This window comes from Cnephaeus nilssonii, assembly GCF_951640355.1.
Source record: "Cnephaeus nilssonii genome assembly, chromosome: 3".
NCBI lineage: Eukaryota > Metazoa > Chordata > Mammalia > Chiroptera > Vespertilionidae > Cnephaeus > Cnephaeus nilssonii.
The window spans coordinates 41,688,494-41,708,922 of record NC_137074.1 but is presented as its reverse complement, the minus strand read 5'-3'; the positions used below and the strand labels follow the sequence as shown (position 1 = coordinate 41,708,922).

General features: G+C 53.6%; 2 protein-coding genes across 6 annotated transcripts in view; one reads left to right on the top strand and one right to left on the bottom strand.

The window, feature by feature from the left end:
• The first annotated feature begins 2,662 nt into the window (after positions 1 to 2,662).
• On the top strand, positions 2,663 to 13,262 carry MAP6D1 (MAP6 domain containing 1). 2 transcript variants are annotated; one of them, XM_079766723.1, is made up of 4 exons: positions 2,663 to 3,052; positions 8,176 to 8,293; positions 8,827 to 8,943; positions 9,469 to 13,262. In XM_079766723.1, exons 1-3 carry the CDS (start codon positions 2,673 to 2,675, stop codon positions 8,905 to 8,907), a joined length of 579 nt encoding a protein of 192 aa, XP_079622849.1. In that variant the 5' UTR covers positions 2,663 to 2,672; the 3' UTR covers positions 8,908 to 8,943; positions 9,469 to 13,262. The 2 variants fall into 2 exon arrangements, with proteins under 2 accessions (XP_079622849.1, XP_079622848.1); XM_079766722.1 differs by having other exon boundaries at positions 8,827 to 13,262.
• Positions 13,263 to 13,390: 128 nt separating this feature from the next.
• The window catches only part of YEATS2 (YEATS domain containing 2), an 89,958-nt gene continuing 82,919 nt past the window's right edge, over positions 13,391 to 20,429 (bottom strand). For all 4 annotated transcript variants that reach the window (XM_079766715.1, XM_079766718.1, XM_079766716.1 and 1 more), the window contains 5 exons: positions 20,152 to 20,353; positions 18,252 to 18,478; positions 17,416 to 17,490; positions 16,375 to 16,448; positions 13,391 to 15,034 (listed from right to left, as the gene is read on the bottom strand). In XM_079766715.1, coding sequence (XP_079622841.1) covers positions 14,926 to 15,034; positions 16,375 to 16,448; positions 17,416 to 17,490; positions 18,252 to 18,478; positions 20,152 to 20,353 — 687 coding nt within the window. In that variant the 3' untranslated portion in view covers positions 13,391 to 14,925. The remainder of the gene's footprint in view (positions 15,035 to 16,374; positions 16,449 to 17,415; positions 17,491 to 18,251; positions 18,479 to 20,151; positions 20,354 to 20,429) is intronic.

The following is a 20,429-nucleotide window of genomic DNA, read 5'->3' as shown; positions in this document are numbered from 1 at the left end:
GCTGCTCCTGAGGATGAAACATTTGTGATGACACGCGGCCGCATGCCGAGGATGAAACATTTGCTGCTCCTGAGGATGAAACATTTGTGACTAGAGTTTTGGAGTTAGTTTTTTCCTCAAAGTGACACACTACCCGAATTATGCTCAGTTTTTTTGCGAAGTTTGACACACCAAGCTCAAAAGGTTGCCCGTCACTGGCCTAATTGCATCTTACATTTGAAAAGGTACATTCTTTGAATTTAAGCATGTTCCTGAAATACCAGCAGTGGTCATAGTAGCTTCACTTTTGTGGAACTAACTTGCCCTCATGATTGAGAGTTATTTTTAGGAAATGCAATTTGAGAATCTTGAGTAGATTTACAGAAGAGTTTGTTTTTTTTTAAAATATATTTTTATTGATTTCAGAGAGGAAGGGAAAGGGAGAGAGAGAGAGAAACATCAATGATGAGAGAATCGTTGATCAGCTGCTTCCTGCACATTGGGGTTCGAGCCTGCAACCTGGGCATGTGCCTTGACTGGGAATCAAACTGTGACCTCCCGGTTCATAGGTCGATGCTCAACTACTGACCACACCAGCCGGGCAGGACTAAATATTTCAGTCACCAAATCCAGGTGGCTAATTCCTGGTCCATGGAGGTCACACAAAGGCAGCTGCTCCACTGGTGGTCGCAGTGTGCCCCTCTCCTGGAGCCTCCTGGGCCATGGCCCGGCCAGCAGCCCTTACATCCCTTTGCGTGACTCCAAGCTAAGACAGTGGTTTGGAAGAGGAACCCTACTGTGAGGGCTGGGCTGTACTGCACTTCTCTCTTGGATACCATCCAAGAATGTGCTTGGAATGCAGCTCGGGATAACCAGTGCTGCTGCTGTAGTGTTGCTGGTATAATTACTCTGCGGTGTGCACTGAGGCCAGGTGTCAGATATTCAGGAGACCTTTGCTCTAGCTGGTTTGGCCTGTGGACCAGAGAGTCCTAGATTTGATTCTGGGGTTGCGGGCGGGCTTCACCCAACATGCAGGGGGCAGCCAATCAATGATTCCCTCTCAACATTGATGTTTCTATCTCTTCCTCTCCTTTCCTCTCTGAAATAAATAAAAATATATTTAAAAACATATTCAGGAAATCTTTGATTGTGGCCAGGGGGTTGTTACTGATACTTGAATGCAGGTGACTTTTAGCCTGGAGGATTAGCCAAATTTAGCTTTGCAATAAAACAAGTATGTAGGCCCAGGAGGGAAGGGAATTAATAATTATTATAATGACTAGAGGCCTGGTGCACAAAATTCATGCACTGGGGGGGTGTCCCTCAGCCCGGCTTGCACCCTCTCCAATCTGGGACCCCTGCCTGCCTGATCGCCCCTAACAGCCTCTGCCTCGGCCCCCACCACCATAGCTTTGTCCAGAAGGACATTCGGAAGGATGTCTGGTCTAATTAGCATATTACTCTTTTATTAGTATAGATTACCATAATTTACAATCATAATTATTTACAGGGTTAGCTTCTTTTTTAAAAAAAATATATTTTTATTGATTTCAGAGAGGAAGGGAGAGAGAGATAGAAATATCAACGATGAGAGAGAATCATTGGTCGGCTGCCTCCTGCATGACCCCCCACTGGGGATCAAGCCCACAACCCGGGCATGTGCCCTTGAGTGGAATCGAACCTGGGACCCTTCAGTCCACAGGCTGACGCTCTATCCACAGAGCCAAACCGGCCAGGGCCAGGGTTAGCTTCTTACTGTACACGTTGTAAATGCCTATCTATGTTACTAGATCAGTGGTCGGCCAACGCATTAGTCAACAGAGCCAAATATCAACAGCACAACGATTGAAATTTCTTTTGAGAGCCAAATTTTTTAAACTAAACTTCTTCTAACGCCACTTCTTCAAAATAGACTCGCCCGGGCCATGGTATTTTGTGGAAGAGCCACACTCAAGGGGCCAAAGAGCCGCATGTGGCTCGCGAGCCGCAGTTTGCCGACCATGGGAAAGGTCAGTTGAGGGCGAATGCCAATTGTCAATGAGAAGTGGATTGGTTGTCACAAATTTAGTATTGTGAAGGCAAGCAGCTGGTGACTCACAGGCTGATTCATGCGTTTTCTCTGGGAAGCAGGGCCCCCAGTTCTCCCTGTGTCCCTCTCATGACTGCGAGTCCCTGGGGTGCAGCCGGGCTCCATGCGGCAGCCTCGCCGCGGACACGCGGTCCCCACGACAAACACCCGCGCTGAGGAGGGCTGCCCGAGGGCTGGCTGAGGGCGACCCACAAAGCCAGGCCTGGTTTATAAGATGACGTTTAGGGAACTTCGGATTAAATTATGAAACATCCTAGTTTTAGTCTATGTGCTGCCGAAGCGAGCACATAAATTAGGAAACATTCTAAAAGCTGGACCTTTGTCGATGCCGCGAGGCAGTTTCGTACCTCACCCTCTGATCCCCGCGGCGGCGTCCTTCCGGTCGCGCGGTCTTCCCCGGCTCGCACCCCGCTCCGGCGGCGCACACCGGGTCCCAGCCCCCCCCTCCCCGGGCTCGCACCCAGCCCTCCCCCCTCGCACACGGCCACCCCCGGCCGAGCGGCGGCGCTGCGGCGGCGTGGGGCGGGCCGCGGGGGCGGGGACGCCGGGCGGGGGCGGCCTGCCGGAGCGCGGGGAGCCGGGGGCCGGGCGGGCGCGGGGCGGCATGGCGTGGCCCTGCATCAGCCGCCTCTGCTGCCTGGCGCGGCGCTGGAACCAGCTGGACCGCTCGGACGTGGCGGTGCCGCTGACCCTGCACCACTACTCGGACCTGGAGAGCGAGGAGCCGGGCCCCGGCGGCGCCGCCTCGCGCACGGGCGCGTCCCCCGCAGGCGCCCGGGACCCCGGCCGGGACGTGCCCCTCACTCAGTACCAGCGGGACTTCTGCGCGTGGCCCGCGCCCGCGGGGCCCAGAGATGCGGCGCAGGGGCGCAGGCCGGGGGCGGGCGGCCGGAGGGGCGCCTCTCCCGCACCCGCTGGCCAGGGGGTCTACGTGCTCCCCATCGGGGAGGCGGACGCTGCTGCATCAGCGACCTCGTCGTACAGGTAGGGGCTGGGGGGAGGGAGTGCATCGTGTCCAGACCCGGGGGGCGGAGGAAACCGAGGCCGGGAGCCAGGAGGACACGGTGGGTGGGGGAGAGGGGGCGCCTGGAACACCCATCCCACAGGGCTTCGAGAGCGGCGGGCGGCCTCGGAGATCATTCCCTTTGGAAGGCCCCCGGGCGCGGCGGCGGTCCCCCTAGCTGCTCCCGGACCGGCCGCAGAGTGAATGGGCGAATACCTCCGCTGACGGAGAGCTCCCGCTCACTCCCAGCCCCGCACCCACCCCGGCGGCGCCGTCAGAACGCCCGCCTTGGAGTTCCACCTGCTTCCCTGGAACTTGCACCAGGTGGGCCCAGCCCTGGGAGGCGTGCGCGCGGGCGGACGGCCTGGGCTGCCGCTGGCCCCGCCCCGGGGGCTGGTGGTGAGGCCTCCGCAGCTGGGCTGTTAGAACAGCCCCGCGATCCAGTTACTTCGCTCCCCGGGACTGCCCCGTGCGGGGCGGAGGGAAGGAACGTAAGGCCCGTGGCACCGTTGTAGGCCGAAGGTGGAAGCCACCCGCGGTCCCGCCGAGCGGCTGGACGTCCTGCTGGGTCCTCCCCGCTCCAGGGACACGGGAGGTACTAGCTCTCACTCCGCCAAGGGCGGGGCCACCGGGAAGCCCAGAAGGTCCTGGTGACAGAAGCTCCTCAATAGGCCCACGTCACACCAGCAAGATGCAGAACAGCGCGCCTGCTACTCTGTCTTCAGAAGGGGTGTGGGCGTACCCAGACAAGCATGGGGTGTCTCTGATGGGTGGTAACCTGTGGGGGGAGGAGGGAGGATGCTGCTGGGGAGGAAGGAGACCGGCTTTTCACTATACTCTGTCTCACACTGTTGCTTTAAAAAGAAAAAACGCCCAGCTGTGACCTTTTAAAAGTGAACAATATTTTGCCGTGGCCGGTCCGCCGGCCGCGCGCCGAAAGACCGAGGGTTTGATTCCAGGTCTAGGGCACATACCCCCGGTGCAGATTCGATCCTTGACCTCAGTCGGGGCGGTGGGGGATGCAACCAATCCATCTGTCTCTCTCACATGGATGTTTTCAGACGCTCCCCACCTACCCCTCTCCTTCCCACTCTCTCTAAAAAAAAAAAAAAAAAAAAAAAAAAAAAAAACCCAATGGAAAAAATATCCTCTGGTGAGGAGTAACCATAACTAACTAACTAACTAACTAACTAAGTAAGTAAATAAGTAAATAAAATTTTAGAGGGAAAAAAACACTTCTAAGCATCCTTATAGCTGAATCTTTGCTCCTTTGATAATTTCTTTAGTATAAATTCCAACTTGTGGAATTAAAGGAGCAAAGAGGTATAAACTTTCCACATCAGTTTTATTTGCAAATCAACTGTATTTTTTTTTTATAATCCTCACCCGAGGATATCTTTTCATTGATTATTTTTAGAGAGAGAGAGTGGAAGAGAGAGGGAAAGACAGAAATATCGATGTGAGAGAAACCTACTGATGGGTTGCCTCCTGCAGGAGCAATGACCAGGGCCCAGGCCGGGGAGGAGCCTGCAACCGAGGTACGTGCCCTTGACTGGATTCAAACCTGGGACCTTTCGGTCCGCACGCTGATGCTCTGTCTACTGAGCCAAACTGGCTAGGGCTCGAATCCACTGAGGTACAATTTCCATAGAGTAAAACACAGCCACGGTAAGTGGATGACTGGTAGAAGCCTGGGCACCACCGTATCGAGACAGGTAGAACCTCCCCCTCCTCCACGGCCTGTAGTTTTTAACAACTTGATGGGGATGATTGTTAGAGGGTGGCCTGTGTTCACGGACAGGGTTCTCGCGTGTGGGAACGTTGGGCAGGGAAGGAGGTGGTCGGTTCTGACTGCTGCGCTCGGCCCGGAGCCTGGTGGAGGTCTGGAAGGACAGCGGTCCTGCGTGTGCCGCGCCTTCGCGGGGCTGATGATGTTCGGGGGGCCAGGAGCAGGACAGGGGGGTGCTGGCGGGAGCAGCTTCGGCTGGGGCGAGGCGCACTTTCTGAGTCAGAACTGACTGGCAGGGAGCAGCTGCCTCGTGCGGTGCTGGCTCCTCCTCGCTGGGTGTTGGGAGCCTGGGCTTTTAGAAGCGGTCCCTCCTCCATGGTGAGCAGATGGCGGGTCCGAACGTCCTGCTGGGTCCTCCCCGCTCCGGTGACACGTGAGGCACTAGCTCTCACTCCGCGTAGCACGCACTGGGCACCAGGCTCAGGACTTCCTCGGGTTATCTCCCCAAGACCTCACAGGAACCCTCTGGAATCAGTTCTGGTCTTGTCGTCCCCATTCTACAGACGAGGGGCCTGAGCGGCTGGCACCAGGCCCAGGGCGCAGGCAGTGGGACCCCGTGTGTCTCTCCTCAGAGACCAAATGTGTCCTCACAGGCTGTTCCCTAGGGCGCCGCCTCCTGAGTCCTGGAGTGGTGGCCCACTTCCTGGTGTGCAGCCTGTGGGTCACTTGGCTTCTCTGCCCCTTGCTCATCTGGAACAGAAAGAGCGGGAGTGTGGCTGCCTGGTCCCCAAACCCCGGAGACAGGACCACTGCAAACCCCGGAACCTGGCCAGCAGGCCCCGGGACCCTCCCGCCCAGCTCTAGAGCCGGGCATGAACAGTCCTTCCTGCCTGCCTTCTTGAAAGATGCACCTAAGTGAATTGTTCCCCAAAGATGTGTTACAGAAGACCAAGGAAATACCAAGCACGCTTCCTAGAGAAAGGGAGGGACCCCGTTTATTGACACCAGTGGACTCCAGGAATCATTTCCAAATCAGAGTGAAGAAACACTCGGAGGGCTTCACTTTTTATAACCCTCTGGGGTCTTTGTCTTGCAGATATTGTTCTGCCCCCTTTCCTGGGCTTACAGGAAGGCCCCCAGGTGTTGGGGGTCCCCAGGCCATATCCGATGACCTGTCCTGGGGCCAGCGTTGACCCCCCCAACCCCCAAGGCAGTGCATTGTTCACAGTTTTATGGCCTGACACGCCTTGCAAGACCAGCTTCCTCCTCAGATGGACCGCTTCACCCAGCAGGTCCTGCCCGGCCTGGCCCTGGTCTCCACGTGTGAACTGACCGGCCTCATTGCCGCCAGGCTCCCTCCTCCTGAGCAGCTCCTCCCAGAGCCTCCCCTCCAGAATTCTGTGCCTGCGGGTCAGCACCGGTGGCATAGGTTCTAGCTCCACCCACTTCCAGAAGGACCCCTTCCTGGCTCCTCCCTCTTTCCTTCCTGGGCCGGTCAGCTGAAGGGCCAGCAGTTAAAGTGCGAGACTCGACTCCCACTTTTCCAGCTGCTGGACATGAAGGCTCATAACTGTGCACATGGAGCAGTAGCTGCAGTTTTCACAGAGGAAATGAAGGCTCTGAGCAGTGAAGGGATTTGTTTGAAGCCGCACTGGGCTGAGAACCAGGCCTCCGGACCCTCGGTCCTGGGCTCTCCGAGTGGCCCTGGGCAGACCCCTGCCCCTCAGTGGGAGGGTGAGCAGCCCCCAGGGTCCAGCGTGAGGTGGCAGTAGAGCCTGCTGGGTTAGAAGCACGGTGGCCTTGGTAGTCCTACGTTTTTATTATCTTCTTGGTCAGATCCCGTAGTCTGCCTTCCTCTCCTGAGCAGTCACCAAGTCCTGGGGATCCCATCTTTGGTCCCTTCTATTCCCTGATTCCCTCCCCACTCCCCCGCCCCAACCTGGGCTCCAGCACCCGCCCCGCCTGAGGAGCAGCCCCAGGCACTGCTCTAGCCCCTGCCGCTGGCTGCTTCCTGCTCTGGGACCCCTGCAGCCACCTTGGGCAGCAGCTTGGGAACCAAGCCCAGGGCCCAGCTCAGTTTGGGAACAGAAGGGCTTGCCCAGGAGAGGACCTGCTTCCCCAGGAGAAACGGAGCAGCAGATGGCTCAGGCAGCCGGCCTCGGGAACCCTGCAGCTCCAGAGGCAAAACGGATCTGATAGGGCCCCGGTCCCGCTCGCCTCCTGGCATCCGATGCTGACCCCGGACAGACAAGGCTGCTCCCTGCACCCGCGGCCCAGCTGTGCCGCTGCCAAGAAAAGGCAGCTTTGTTGACTGCAGGGCCTGAAACCGGGCCAGGGCTGTGGGTGGGATGAGACAGGAGTGGGTCCAGCCCACACGTGCTGCCCAGCCAGCTGGACACTTTCCACCGAACACGGCCTCCGCCAGGCCAGGTGCTCCTGTGGACACGGCAGGTCTCCGCTTCCGGAGCGCACCGCCTGGTAGTGCTGATGTAATTCAGAGGCTTTTTCTGTTCAGAGGAATAGTCTTCATCTAGAAAATGCTACTCCAAGGACATGGAGGGGTGGTGGCAGCCCGTCACTCCTCACCTCCCTCCAGGGAGCTGGCTTTCCCTGTTGCTTGCCCGCCCCCCGCCCCCCCACACCCACGCTTGCGTGCAGAGCCTTGCAAAAGAGCCAGACCATCTTGTAGGTTTTGCGATGGTCACTATGATTATTGTCTTTTGCAGGAGTTAAGACAAACTGTTAACTAAAAGTGACATTGAGCCTTATTTTCCTTCTCACTGGCCACCAGGTGCGGAGGACTCGCTGTGCTGGGCTCTCCAGGCCGGCACCTCCTGACCCAGGGCCTCAGTGCTGGGCGGGGAGGGAGCATCCTTCCCTGGCGCTGGGCCTCTGGGGCCCTCGGAGGCGTCCCGGAGACAACACCAGGAGCACCGGCGGGGAGGGCTGGGGCTGGTTTGTCTCCTGGGCCCAGCACACCAGCTGTGGGCGGTCCGGGACGAATAAGATGCAAGCGCCAAGTTCTTTCCTAACTCCGCGCAGCCGCAGCCAGTTGCTCACCTGCAACCTGAGAGTTAAGTTTCTGCTGCTACTTCCTTTGGGGGTCAGGTGAGCCACTTCCGCGGTGGAGGTGGAGCACTCAGAACTGAAGGGCGGGTCAGCCAGACGCGCTTCCTCCAGGAAGTGGCGGTGCCTGGGCAGCGCATTTCCTCTGCAACTAGCTTTTGTGAGGGAGGAGCCCCGGAGCCGAAGCAGCATTTCAGCAGGGGGCATGGCCGGGATTCTCCACCGAGCGCGGGCCAGGGCAGCGCCCCTGCAGGAGCGGGGGAGGCGGCGGCTGACCCTGTGAGGTTGTGACCCTGGTCTCTGTTCCAGACAGGAATTCCAGCCCTGGACGGGAGTCAAGCCGTCACGATCCACAAAGGCGAAACCGACCACGGTGATCACAACCCACAGCTCGGGATGGGACGGCCGCCCCGGGGCCGCCTTCCAGGTCAGCCTGAGCCAGCGCTGCAGGGCCTGTGGGAACAGGCCTTTCTCCCCACCCACCCCCTCAACCCCAGGTTAGGGACTAGGGGTTAGGTTGCAGGGTGTAAATGGCATTACGGCTGGGGCAGCAGTGCCTGAGCGCCTAGTGGTCTCTCAATCAACAGAAACCCAAGGTCCTTTGCACTGGCCAGGTGGTGTCCCCCAGTGCTGGCTTCTCTGGTGAGCAGGTGTCTCTGCCGCCTGAGTCCCAGTCTTACCTTTGACCGCTCGGCAGTAGTGACAGGCATTCCTGTGGAAATGGGAGGGAGGTGGGGACGATTCCGCCCAGGGGCTTCAGGGAGCAGAAGGGAAGGTCGTATGCCACATCTGACCTAGCAGGGACCCCACCCACTGTGGAGGTTCCCCGCGGACCCTTCAGGTTGGTAGCTTTAACTCGCAGAGGACAAAGGGGGGCCGAGAGGAGGGAACTTTTCCGGAGCTACGGGAGGGGAGGTGGAGGGAGAGGCCCACTGATCTGTGCCACCTCTCGTGTTTCAGGTCCCTGAGGTGAGGAAGACGTTCTCTCCTAACCCCTCAGCCATCTTCCAGGCTCCGGCTCCCCGGATCCTCAACGTGTGACTCCCACCGAGCAGAGTGCCAGCGGCTGGAAACGGGGTGAGTCTGGGACGGCTCCCGCCTTCTCACCCTGGGGCGCACTCCCCCAGCTGCCACCGGGCTGCGGGCCTGGCGCTGAAGGACATGGCACCACTCAGCCCAGCTCTGGACCGCGGCCGTCCTCGGGAAGGGTGCGGACGGCTTCCGATCTTTTAATTGCCACCCTTATTTTTAAACCGGAAGAACTCGAGGATCAATTCTGTTGTGAACTGAACTGGCCCGGGGCGCTGAGGCATATGGACAGCAGGTCCCTGAAAGAGCCAGTCATGCCCGCTGTTTTCCGGCTGCATGGTAACTTACAACCTGCGGTAACCCAAGGTAGCGTTCTTGGATGTTCCTACAAATGGTCCCACATGATCAAGCTGTACAAGAAACCTTAGGTTATCACCTGCATGTGATTCAGAATTACCAGGAAGAAGTTGCCAAAAGAAACAGTATCAATCACAGGGTTTCAATTTTAAAGACATAGTTTCTTTATGGCCAAGATTACCCTTACGTGTTTTTTGTTTTGTTTTTTTATTTCAGAGAGGAAGGGAGAGGGAGAGATAGAAACACCAAAGATGAGAGAACATTGATTGGCTTCCTCCTGCACGCCTCCTACTGAGGATTGAGCCCGAAACCCAGGCATGTGCCCTTGACAGAATTGAACCTGGGACCCTTTAGTCCGCAGGCCAACGCTCTATCCATTGAGCCAAACCGGCTAGGGCGACCCTTTCGTTTTTAACAAAGAATTTCTTGGGATGAGTGCTTGAAGTATTGAATGAACAAATGCCATTTACCTTGTGGAAGGTTGCTGAGCCCCACATTTTACTACTACTTCCAGTTTACCCCTTAACATATTGATAACCAGAAGGGAACTACCCTCCACACTGGCTAAGAATTAAGAGCTTTCTTTTTTAATTTTTAAATTTATTGATTTTAGAGAGAGGAAGGGAGAAACATCAACTTGCTGTTCTAACCCATTCATGCACTCACTGGCTGTTTCTTGTATGTGCCCTGACAAAGGATCGAACCTACAACTTTGGCGTATTGGGATGATGCTCTAACCAAGTGAGCTACCCAGCCATGGTTGGGAACTTTTTAAAAATTTTTTTAAATTTAATGTTATTATTTTTAAGATATATATTTGTATTGATTTCAGAGAGAGGGAGAAAGTAACATTAATGATGAACATCATTGATCGGCTGCCTCCTGCACGCCCCCTACTAGGGATCAAGCTCACAACCCGGACATGTGCCCTGACTGGGAATTGAAATGTGACCTCCTGGTTCCTAGGTAGATGCTCAATCACTGAACCACACCGGCTGGGAGCCTTTAGCCTTTTTTTTTTTTTTTTTTTTTAAAGACTGCAGTATTAGCTTCATTCCCTGAAAGTCCTTCAAGTGTCATCTACACCCGCCTTTATTCTCAAGCCTGCCCTGCTACAGGGACAGGGAGCTCCCTGCCTGTTGAGGTGGCAGCTCATTTTGTCTTGGAACTCCCTTCCCTTTAAAATCCCAGCCCGTGCGGCTGTGGAGAACAAGCCTGGTCCCCTTTGCACAGCAGCCCTTTCAAGCCCTTGAAGGAGCTCATGTCCCATCTTTGGTTGGAGGCACAGCCCAGGTCAGCTTGGTAAGAAGGCACAAGGATTCCCTTTGGATTTCTCTCTCCGGCCCGAGGGGGACTCCAGGCTGGAGCACCTATTTAAGCCACAAGAGGCGACGTTAGGGTCTTAGAAGCCCCTCAGGGTGGAGGTGGGCTGTTTTAGCTCAGGCTGCAAAGGGAGTGACCCCTCAGAGGTGCAGCTCTGGTAGGATAGCCCTTCCCCTCATTCCAGCAACGGAAATGCTCCGAGAACCATTCTAAAGGGAAAACCAAGCCATATGCGGACACAAAGGGTTCTATTATTTCAGACTTCACTGGTTTGCACATTAGATGTTTCTAAAAGAAGAGACTGCCTGCTGGGCATTCGGTGGGAAATTAACAGATTAATGGAACAGTTTCAGATTTTACTAAAACGCAAAAATAAGGTATTTCAATTTTTTGTTTATTTCTTTAATTATAAATGAGCACCTTCTCCTAGTTTCCTTCATCCTCCTCTTGATAAGACCTGAATGGCTGAAACTGGTTTGGCTCAGTGGATAGAGCGTCGGCCTGTGGACTGAAAGGTCCCCGGTTCGATTCCGGTCAAGGGCATGTATCTTGGTTGCGGGCACATCCCCAGTAGGGGGTGTGCAGGAGGCAGCTGATGGATGTTTCTCTCTCATCGATGTTTCTAACTCTCTATCCCCTCTCCCTTCCTCTCTGTAAAAAATCAATAAATATATTTTTAAACAAAAAATTTAAAAAAATAAGACCTGAATGTCTCCCGGCTGCAGCTGACACACCGAGGCTCACTGAGCCCGAGAACCCTGCAGTCCACGCCGTGATACATGCAGCCTCTCACAAAACCCACCAACCTGCCGCCACATTTAGCTCCCCCACGTGCCCCCACTCCCGGGAGCCTAGGTAAACAACTGTCTTTGAAGCTAGTCTTGGACTCAGATCTTGACTTCTCCCTTCACTAGCTGTGAGCAGTCTAAGCTCCCGTTTCCTCATCTGCAAAGTGAGGCTAACCCCCCGACCTGGCTAAGAGTCTGGGCTTATGTGCAGGGGACTTAGGACAGTAAGCGGAGTGCAGCGTTGTAACAATTCTTTCCTACCCTAGCACCCTCCCCGTTTCTCAGGGAGCAGCTCGATTCTCGTGCAGCTTTGCTCCACCTCCCCCATGCCGACACAGTCCCTCCCACTGAGACCTGCCCTTCCCCCCGGCACAGCTCGGTGCCCTTCCCTCCCGAGCCTGCCTCGAGCTGGCATGCGTGCACGCCCAGAGACCTTTTTGGATTGCACTAGAACAGAGCTTTTCGAACACCCCAACCTGACAACCTTCCTAACCAGACTTCATTAATTAGAAGGACATCTGGGTTCTGAAGGAACTTCCTCCCACTGGCTCTAGGTCTTAGGCCTAACCTTGTTACTGGAGTGGACTTAAGAAGCCACTGAGCCCGGCTGGTGTGGCTCAGTGGTTGAGTGTCTACCTATGAACCAGGTTAGGGTTCAACTCCCAGTCAGGGCACATGCCCAGGTTGCAGGCTCAGTCCCCAGTAGGGGGCATGCAAGAGGCGGGTGATCAACGATTCTCTCATTGTTGATGTTTCTCTCCCCCCCTCCCTTTCAGAAATCAATAAAAATATACTTTTAAAAAAGTAAAAAAAAAAAAAAGGCAATTGAGACAACAGTCTCAACCATGTGGTCCCAAATCACATATGTAATATACATTGACAAAGAAAAATGCATTGGAATATTAATGGTAGTTATCCTTAAGATGCAGATTTACGGGTAATTTTAAATTTTTTACTCATTATATTTACTAAAGTTTCTATATAATAAGCACTTTTGTATTAATTCTGTAAAGAGAAAAGTTTTTAAAAATAAAAAACAGTTCAATCTGTGAGCTAACGTCAGCCAGAAGGAAGAGTTCAGTATTCCTGATTCCACAAGCAAGGTCAGCCCTGCCGCCGGCGCCTCAGCAGCTGGGAGGTGACCCAGGGGCCCCGCGGAGGGAAGCCCCGCGGTCCTTTCAGCTGGTCATTCAGAGCAAGTACCGCTCTGTGTGCTTCCAACTCAGAAACCCGCCTCAAACTCAAACACTAACACTTCCGTACCGGCAGTAACGCCAGGGTCGTGGGCCAAACGACGAAAAGCAGCTTCTGAGGAAGCCTTGGCCCTGCAGCTGGCCACGTCCCTCCACCAGCAGGAGGGAGTGCTCAGTGAGGTGACGCCTGTGTCAAGCCTCTGTGGCTGAGGGAACATCCAGGAAGGGAGCCCAGCAGCGCCCCTGCTCCCCTTCCTCCGGCCGTTCAGCTCCCTGAAGGTCGACACTAGTGAGGTCCGGTCCCTAGAAAGCTCTGTGCTTGGCCTGTCACAAAGCCTCCTCCCGGCGAAGGAAGGGCTCTCCAAGCCTTATTTCAGGAAGGGTGGACAGAGTGGTCATTCTGAAATGTTCTGCATTTCTGTAGTTTTTAGCCATTATGATAGCAGATGGTCATGCCGGACGGTCTCAGGAGTAACTTCCTCAAGACCTCAGTACAGACAATTCTCTCCTGCCAGCTCCCTCCCCATGTGGCTGTGAGGAGGCTCTGAGCTCTGGCAGCAGCTTTCCTTTGCCTTGAGCTGTCAGAAATCAGTGTGTCCAAAAAAAAAAAAAAAAAAAAGAAATCAGTGTGTCCAGTGTCAACATGGATCTTCCAAAATTTTCTGACACGTAGCTGTTATCCTTTACCTTGCACAGATAGCCTCATGTTCTTTTTTTGGAAAGAAGAGGGAGAATTTAACACAAATACCTATATGTTTGCCCCACCCTGGCTCTTCCTAACGTAATGTAAGAAGAACTCGACCACAGTGTAGTGATTCAAATTCAGAAAACCCATCACAAATACTAAAAGATTTATTGTAGGTATTTGTTACACAATTATATTACACATTATGATACAAATACAGACATGTGGGGGCTGTTAAATCATTTAGTGGCTGTCACAGTCCACTGCTGAACGAACCCACGCACTTGCCCACACCCCATCCGTGTGTGACTAGCTGGGCCTTTACTACCTATTTACCACCAAGCCAGGGGGCACCCTTGCCTTTCTGAACAGACGTCCTCCTGCATTTGCAATCCTCAGATGCTGAATAAAAGTGGGTAGATTTCTCATGGTGTCACCTCCCCACCTTCTTTTCCTGACAAACATCTGCAGGACTCAGAAAACACAAATTATGCTGCCTAGGTACGTTCCGTTGACCCTGACTCACAGGTTTCACACTGTCTTCGGGCAGCTTCCTGACTGGGAATAAACTCATTACTTCCACAGACTGTGAGGAAGCCTGGGACCTTGAATGGAACTGGACGTCTTCCAGGTACAGAGCTACCTTCCTCCTCACTGACCGTCTTTTCTCACTGCTGAGCAGGTAGCCCTGTCTTTCGGCTTCAGCAGTCATTTCTCCACCTTTAAGGCACTCACAAGCGTTTCTTTGAAACACTTTCCTTCTTGCAAAAACCTGACTGAGAAGGGGACATGGAACCCACCCGAGGACAGAAGTCCTGGCGGGGCTGTCGCAGGAGTGCTCCCGCTGGCCGGTCAGCCTGGTGCAGCCTGGGTGACCCGAGAACGGTGGCACCAGCTCGCTGCCTGGCACACAGGCGAAGCCGTGCGAGCCTGCCGGGAGCCGGCCTTTGCGGGCACTGTCTCTTTGAACACGTTGAGAGCTCCTGGTTATAGTCGAACCTTCCCAGACCAATGCCGGAATGTACTGCTCCTTGCCTGTGACTTGTCATCCCTCCTCTCTCAGACTGGCGGTAGGTAGTGATGCTCCCGTGCTCCATCAAGTAACACTTCTGCTCAGGCTGCACCCTTCGGGCCTTTGTTTCCCGCACAGCATTACCGCATCCTGTGACCGATGCACGTGGGCCGAGTGCCAATTCTCCACACCGTGGCCACCCGCCGAGTGCTGAGCCTAGTCCTCCAGGTGTTGCCAGGGTAACCGCTGGGCTGCCTATAACCCAGCTCACAGAATGGGTGAAATCTCTGGCCTGCCAGACTCATGTTCTCCTCCTGGAGGGAGAATCAGGCCCAAGGTGCCCTCTTGAGGACGCCCCACGGGGAGAAGGACCTGATACACAGGCCTGGCCCAGCTCTGGACCCTCCAGTGAGCTTTACAGAGAGTGGACAGATGCAAGCTGACAGCATGCACCCACAGCTTCACCCCGGAACCAGGAAGCCTGTGTCCTAACGGGATCTGACCTGGGACTGAACACTCTGGTGCTGCGCTGAATTCGGTGGAGGGAACGGTGCGTTAACCATGACATTCTGAGGCCCGGACGACCTCCTTCCCCGAACAGAAGAGTATTCATAGTTCAAAGCTTCGGATCCAGCTACAGATCCTGCTTTTCTAGGGGTGTCTTCATTCCACTCACTGATCTTCATTCAGTATCCCCATGTGTTTGTTTGTGAGGAAGTCCAGAAAAGGAATGTTGCAAATGGCCTGGTGAATATTAGTCACTGTAATTTCTTTGGGAATCCTGGTCCAAAAAACAAAGGCTGTTAGGTGCAATTCTTTCAAGTATCTACTCATTTATCTAAAGGGCCATCTCCTGCACAGGCCCTGGTGGGGGGATAATGGTGAGTGACAAGGCATGACTTAGGGCCTCTTGGGTAGTGGCCAGGGGCATTCTCTCTCCTTTCCTATTAATTTTTTAAAACTTTGGTGAAGGTTTGGCTACCCACTTTACTCAGCCCTATTTAGGGCTCACATCTGACTTCCCAGCCACAGGTATGAGATGGACTTCAAAAAGCTGGTTGAATGATTAAGAAAAAGATGCTGAGGACTGAGAAAAAGGACGTCAGTGCAGCGCAGAACAATGGTATTTTGTGGCTCAGTCTTCGCAGACTGAGAGCTGAGCCAAAGTACCACAGAGCTCTGGGCCTCAGTGCCTGTCTCTTGGGAAGATGGTAGATGGAGTCCTGCCGGGCCAAGTGTGATGTCAAATGTTCTCATCAAAAGCACCAGTCCCCCTCATCTCCACGATCAGGCCAGGGGGCGGGCAGGGGCCCAGCAGGCGCTCAGCCTGCTCCTGGACTTCAAGTGGACAGGAAGCGGATCACCAGAACGCCTCTGTGCCCGATGCCGCCTTCCTGTGAAGTCTGACCTCGTCCTCTGACAGGCCTCTTTACGTCTGTCCGCAGGCACCCTTACAACTTGATCACAATGGGATAAAATGTTTGCTTCCTCTGAAAGGAGTGCGAGGATGTGGACCAAGGGCCTGCCTACCATTCTTTCAGGGCCCAGAAAAAGAGCAAAATTCAGTGTCCCAATTACTTATAATTAGAGCGGCAGCAAGCTCGTGGTGAGCCTGCGAGTGGGCTTCGCAGCCAGAGAGCTCTGGGTCTGCCTCTAGGTTATCAGGGACGTGTTGGAAAAGCCAGGGAAGATCACCTTACAAAGCCAGGTTTCCCAATTTCCAAAAGGGGACTATGGGTTTTGCAATGAAAAAAAAATAAAAAATAAAAATCAGGTAATATATGGATGCCAGGCCCCAGTCTGACATATAATGGACACTGTTATCTTTAATTGCAAAGAGCTGGTAACTGTCCGACCCTGGAGCATAGCAGAGCCCTACTGAACGGTATGCACGGAGCAGTGACTGGGCAGGTGCAGACTCGGCAAAGCTGAGCTTCCACCACCAACAGGTTTTCTCAAAATAACCAACTAGAACCTGGAGTCTGCCTGCCTCTGAGAATGTTCCAGGCACGGACACCTCCATCTCTTCCTGGACTGACTTAAGTATAAAACATCTTAACGAGCAACTGAACTGTCAGGAAGGATCTGCAGGCCTGACACCACCGACTGCAGAGAACGTACCTGTTGTGGGATGCTGCCTGGTATCCGACCGCCAAGGCCTGCCTCAGGATGTCGCTCACCAGCTGCTCTGTAGCCTGCAACAGAACACGCTGTTACTCTCGCAACGGCCACCTGCTCGCAGGCAGGAAGGGCTAGATCCGACCCCAGCCCGTACCCTACGCCTGGGAAACTGTACCTAAGGGTCAAGAGTCCTCAAGGAAAAATTAAAGGTGGGAATAACAGGCCACACACAGTAAGTAGGCCACAATGATAGACGCCACGACTCAGAAATGGAATGGGGTGACTTTCATTCATCAGAAGTTGCTTTTAAAGGAAACAAGGGGCGGGTTACTTGGCATCCTCTGCTGCGGGAAGGACACAGCAGGGAAGGACCAGCTGAGCCCGGGTGGGGCTGGGAGAGTGGTGGCCACTTCTCCGCTGTGTGACCTGTGCAGGACACCCAAGGCTCTGCCTTGGTCACCTCCTGAAGCAGAGAGAGCACCGACTCTCACCTCCAACGGCTGAAAAAGCACTTGGAATAACACTAAAAACATCAGTGACGTCAGGAAAGGAACTCTTATTGCAGATGCGTTTACACTTAGAAGAACCATACTTAACTTCACTTAAAAGTCCGAAGACAAAAAAAGAGAAAACTTTAAGCCTGAATACGGTGAGAAATCTTAAAACTTGTGGCCCTAGCCGGTCTGGCTCAGTGGGTAGAGTGTTGGCCTATAGATTGAAGGGTCCCAGGTTTGATTCCAGTCACGGGCATGTACCTCGTACCTCAGTTGCAGGCTCGATCCCCAGCCCCAGGCCAGGGCACATATGGGAGGCAACCAATCGATGTGTCTCACATCAATGTTTCTCTTTCTGTCTCTCCCCATCCCTTCCACTCCCTAAAAACCAATGGAAAAATACCCTCGGGTGAGGATTAACAACAACAAAACACAGAAGAAAACCTCGTCATCTCGGTTCTGTTTGTCCTTGTCCCTTACCCTCAACAGCCTGCCACCCATCCAGCCTGCCCGCCTGCCGGGCCCTCTGCTGCCAGCAGGCACCCACCTTTAAAATCATGTCCTCCACCACCGACGCATACACGTTCCTGTGCAGCGCCACGGGCTGCAGGGTGATCCCAATCTGGAAGAGCCAACGGAAGCATTAGCTCCTGTTTGCACAGAGAACAGCCGCTTTAAACAAAGCACATTTCTCTGGCACCCAAGGAGATGTCCAGTTGGAATAAGATACCCCATTTCTCATGATTCTAAGTGATGGTTAAAAATGCTATTATAATCCCACATCCACCCCCACATCCCCTTCATGGGAGACCGTGATCAGGATATGCCATGAATCCCGACAGTGGGATCAAAACATTGGAAAGTCTGGACTCAGCCTAAGGCGCTGTCTGCAAAGGGTGATGCAGAGATACTAGTACTTGGAAACAGTGCCTGGCTGCGTTTTTCATTTCCTCCTGCAAGTGACAACACACTGCTTTTCACTGTGGGTCCTGAGTAACTGTAGGTGCAGATGCTGGACAGCTGCCGAGTTTCCTCAAAGGGGACGACTGCTCTCCTGTGCCATCAGGTGCATGTGCACGGCAGGCAGAGCCCCGGGGGCTATGGGAATGCGAGGGGAAGCTCACGCTCTAAAGTTTGACTTGGAAATATTATGACATGCCTCCCTCATGAGGGAAAGGTGTTGCTACTGAGGCAAATGAGCAAAAAGGAGATGAAAAATAACAAAATCTACTGCCTTTGCTTTAATTCCACACTCAACAAGCACCCTTCTCACGGGTGATTAACTTCTTGCCCAAGGGAACAGAGCCCGGGTTTATCAGGTGAATGTCCGAGCACTGAGCACCTGGTTTGTGATCTCGAGGCACCACAAGCCGCAGCCCCTACCTTCTGTGTGATGTCGCCAATGAACTCTGCCCCCGGTGTTGGTGGCAGGTAGAATTTCACTTCTTCCTGCTTCTCCTCTTGCTCTTTTTTGATGTTTATCTGCAATGGCTCTGAGAGGTTGAGGACGTCCACCTCCTCCTCGTTCTCCGGCTCTCTCTTCTGAAACTGCTGGAGGTCCTCCAGCTTCCGGCACAGGCTGTCGGCAGAGGAGAACGACGACGGGCACTCTAAAGGAGAGGGGATCAGTCTTAGAACAGCTGTGGTGACGAAAGACCAACGGCCTGAGACCGAGAAGAGTAAGGGAACTGAGCGCCTGGCCCTAAAACTCGATGGCTCTGTGATTAGCAGAACTAGTAACTCATGAGGTCGACAAGCAGAACAGGCACCCTGAGATGACACGGCCAGCACATAATTCTGCCTCATGCCACCAAAACTAGACCATCTCCTCACCCCGCAAATATTAATGACTAATTTTTTTCATGTTTTTAAAGGTGGAAAATTTAGACATGTACAGTGAAGAAAATGACCATCACCCATGTTCTCACTGCTCAGAGAGAAGTGCTGCTATCGTTTCAGGTACACCTCACAGCCAGTCTCTCTTGAGCTCATTTATACAAGATGTAACAAGAGCATTAGAACTTCAAGCCAGCGGAGGCGCTAGGCATCTTCCAGTGCATCCCTTTCACCCTATGGATGAGCGAGGTCAGACCAGCCACGGGATGAGGTGGAGCACCCTGCTCCTGGCTGCTTCTGCTTTATAGACTGGGCACCCACAATTAATCAGTCACATTAATGGGAACCCCATTATATGTGGAGCATCATGCCTTATTTACTACCAGTGAAGCACAGAAGTAACCAACATGGTCTCTGCCCTCGAGAGCTTAGCTACATAAATATGACAAACTCTCCAGGCTCTGTATTAAGTGCTGCTAGAGATCAGAGCAGGGAGAGGCCGTCCTGCATTGGGGTCTTGGGAAAGCTGCGTGGAGGAAAAGAGACTTGCACTAAGTCTTAAAGGACCCCACCCACCCTCCCTGTGCTCCAGGTTCCCTCAGACGAGGAGGCAGAACTTCTGTTTTTCTACAGAAATGGGGTTTGGGGGAGAAAACAACTCTTCCTATTCTTTTTTAAAAATATATATTTTTAAATTGATTTTAGAGAGGGAGAGATAGAAACATCAATGATGAGAGAGAATCATTGATTGGCTGCCTCCTGCATGCCCTCCACTGGGGATCAGGCATGTGCCCTGACCGGGAATGAACTGTGACCTCCTGGTTCATAGGTTGACACTCAACCGCTGAGCCACATCAGTCAGAAGCAACCTTTCTTACTCTTTAAGGTGAGACTCAAAATATTCTCCCAATATATCTTTTAGGCCCTGACCCCTCACCCCTACAACAACACAGCTGCTTATATTTTATCATAAAACAATTCATTTTATCTGCAACACTGTTAGTTGTTTACGTCTGTGCCTCCCCTCCAACGCTGGGTGGTACACTCCTAGCCATGTCTGCAGATGAAGTGACAGATAAGGCAGTGTCCCCAGATTCAAGGAGACTGGACCCATCCGGGAGGGTTATAAGGTCACAAAGGAAGAAGTCACTTCTGCCTGGAGGGAAGGAGGTGGATTAGCACAGTCTTCCAAGAAGAAATGGTGCTGAGGAGGACACTCCTGAACACACAGTGCGTGCCTATTGTATGACCCGGGACAGAACACGGCACCTGGGCATAAACAGTTCTCTAGGGGCTGTGTTAGGGGAGGGCGGGGTCACGGGGTCAGAAGTGAGCAAAGGCTCCTGTTCTCCACAGTAACTTGTGGAGTCCTAGGCAACTGCAGGGGTTGGAAGAGATGAGCGTGTGCCATGGGAACAGGCCTCAGGCTGCTCCCCTGAAGGCTTGCCTGGCTCGCTGTCGATCTGGGTCAGCACGTCCTCAATGGAGTCCCCGTCGCTCCTCAGGCTCTCGGGGTCAGGTGGGGTATAGCCGTGGCAGCGACACCAGTGAGCAATGTGCTTGGTTTTCAGGGGCGTCAGGTGGTGAAATCTTGGGTTCTTCTCCAGTATTTCTTGTAAGACCTTTCGCATTGTCATTGCTCTTTGCCACTTAAAAAAAATTTTTTTTTAAAATCATAACCAAATTCTTCAACTTAGTATTCAAACAAATCACCCAATTGTAAAA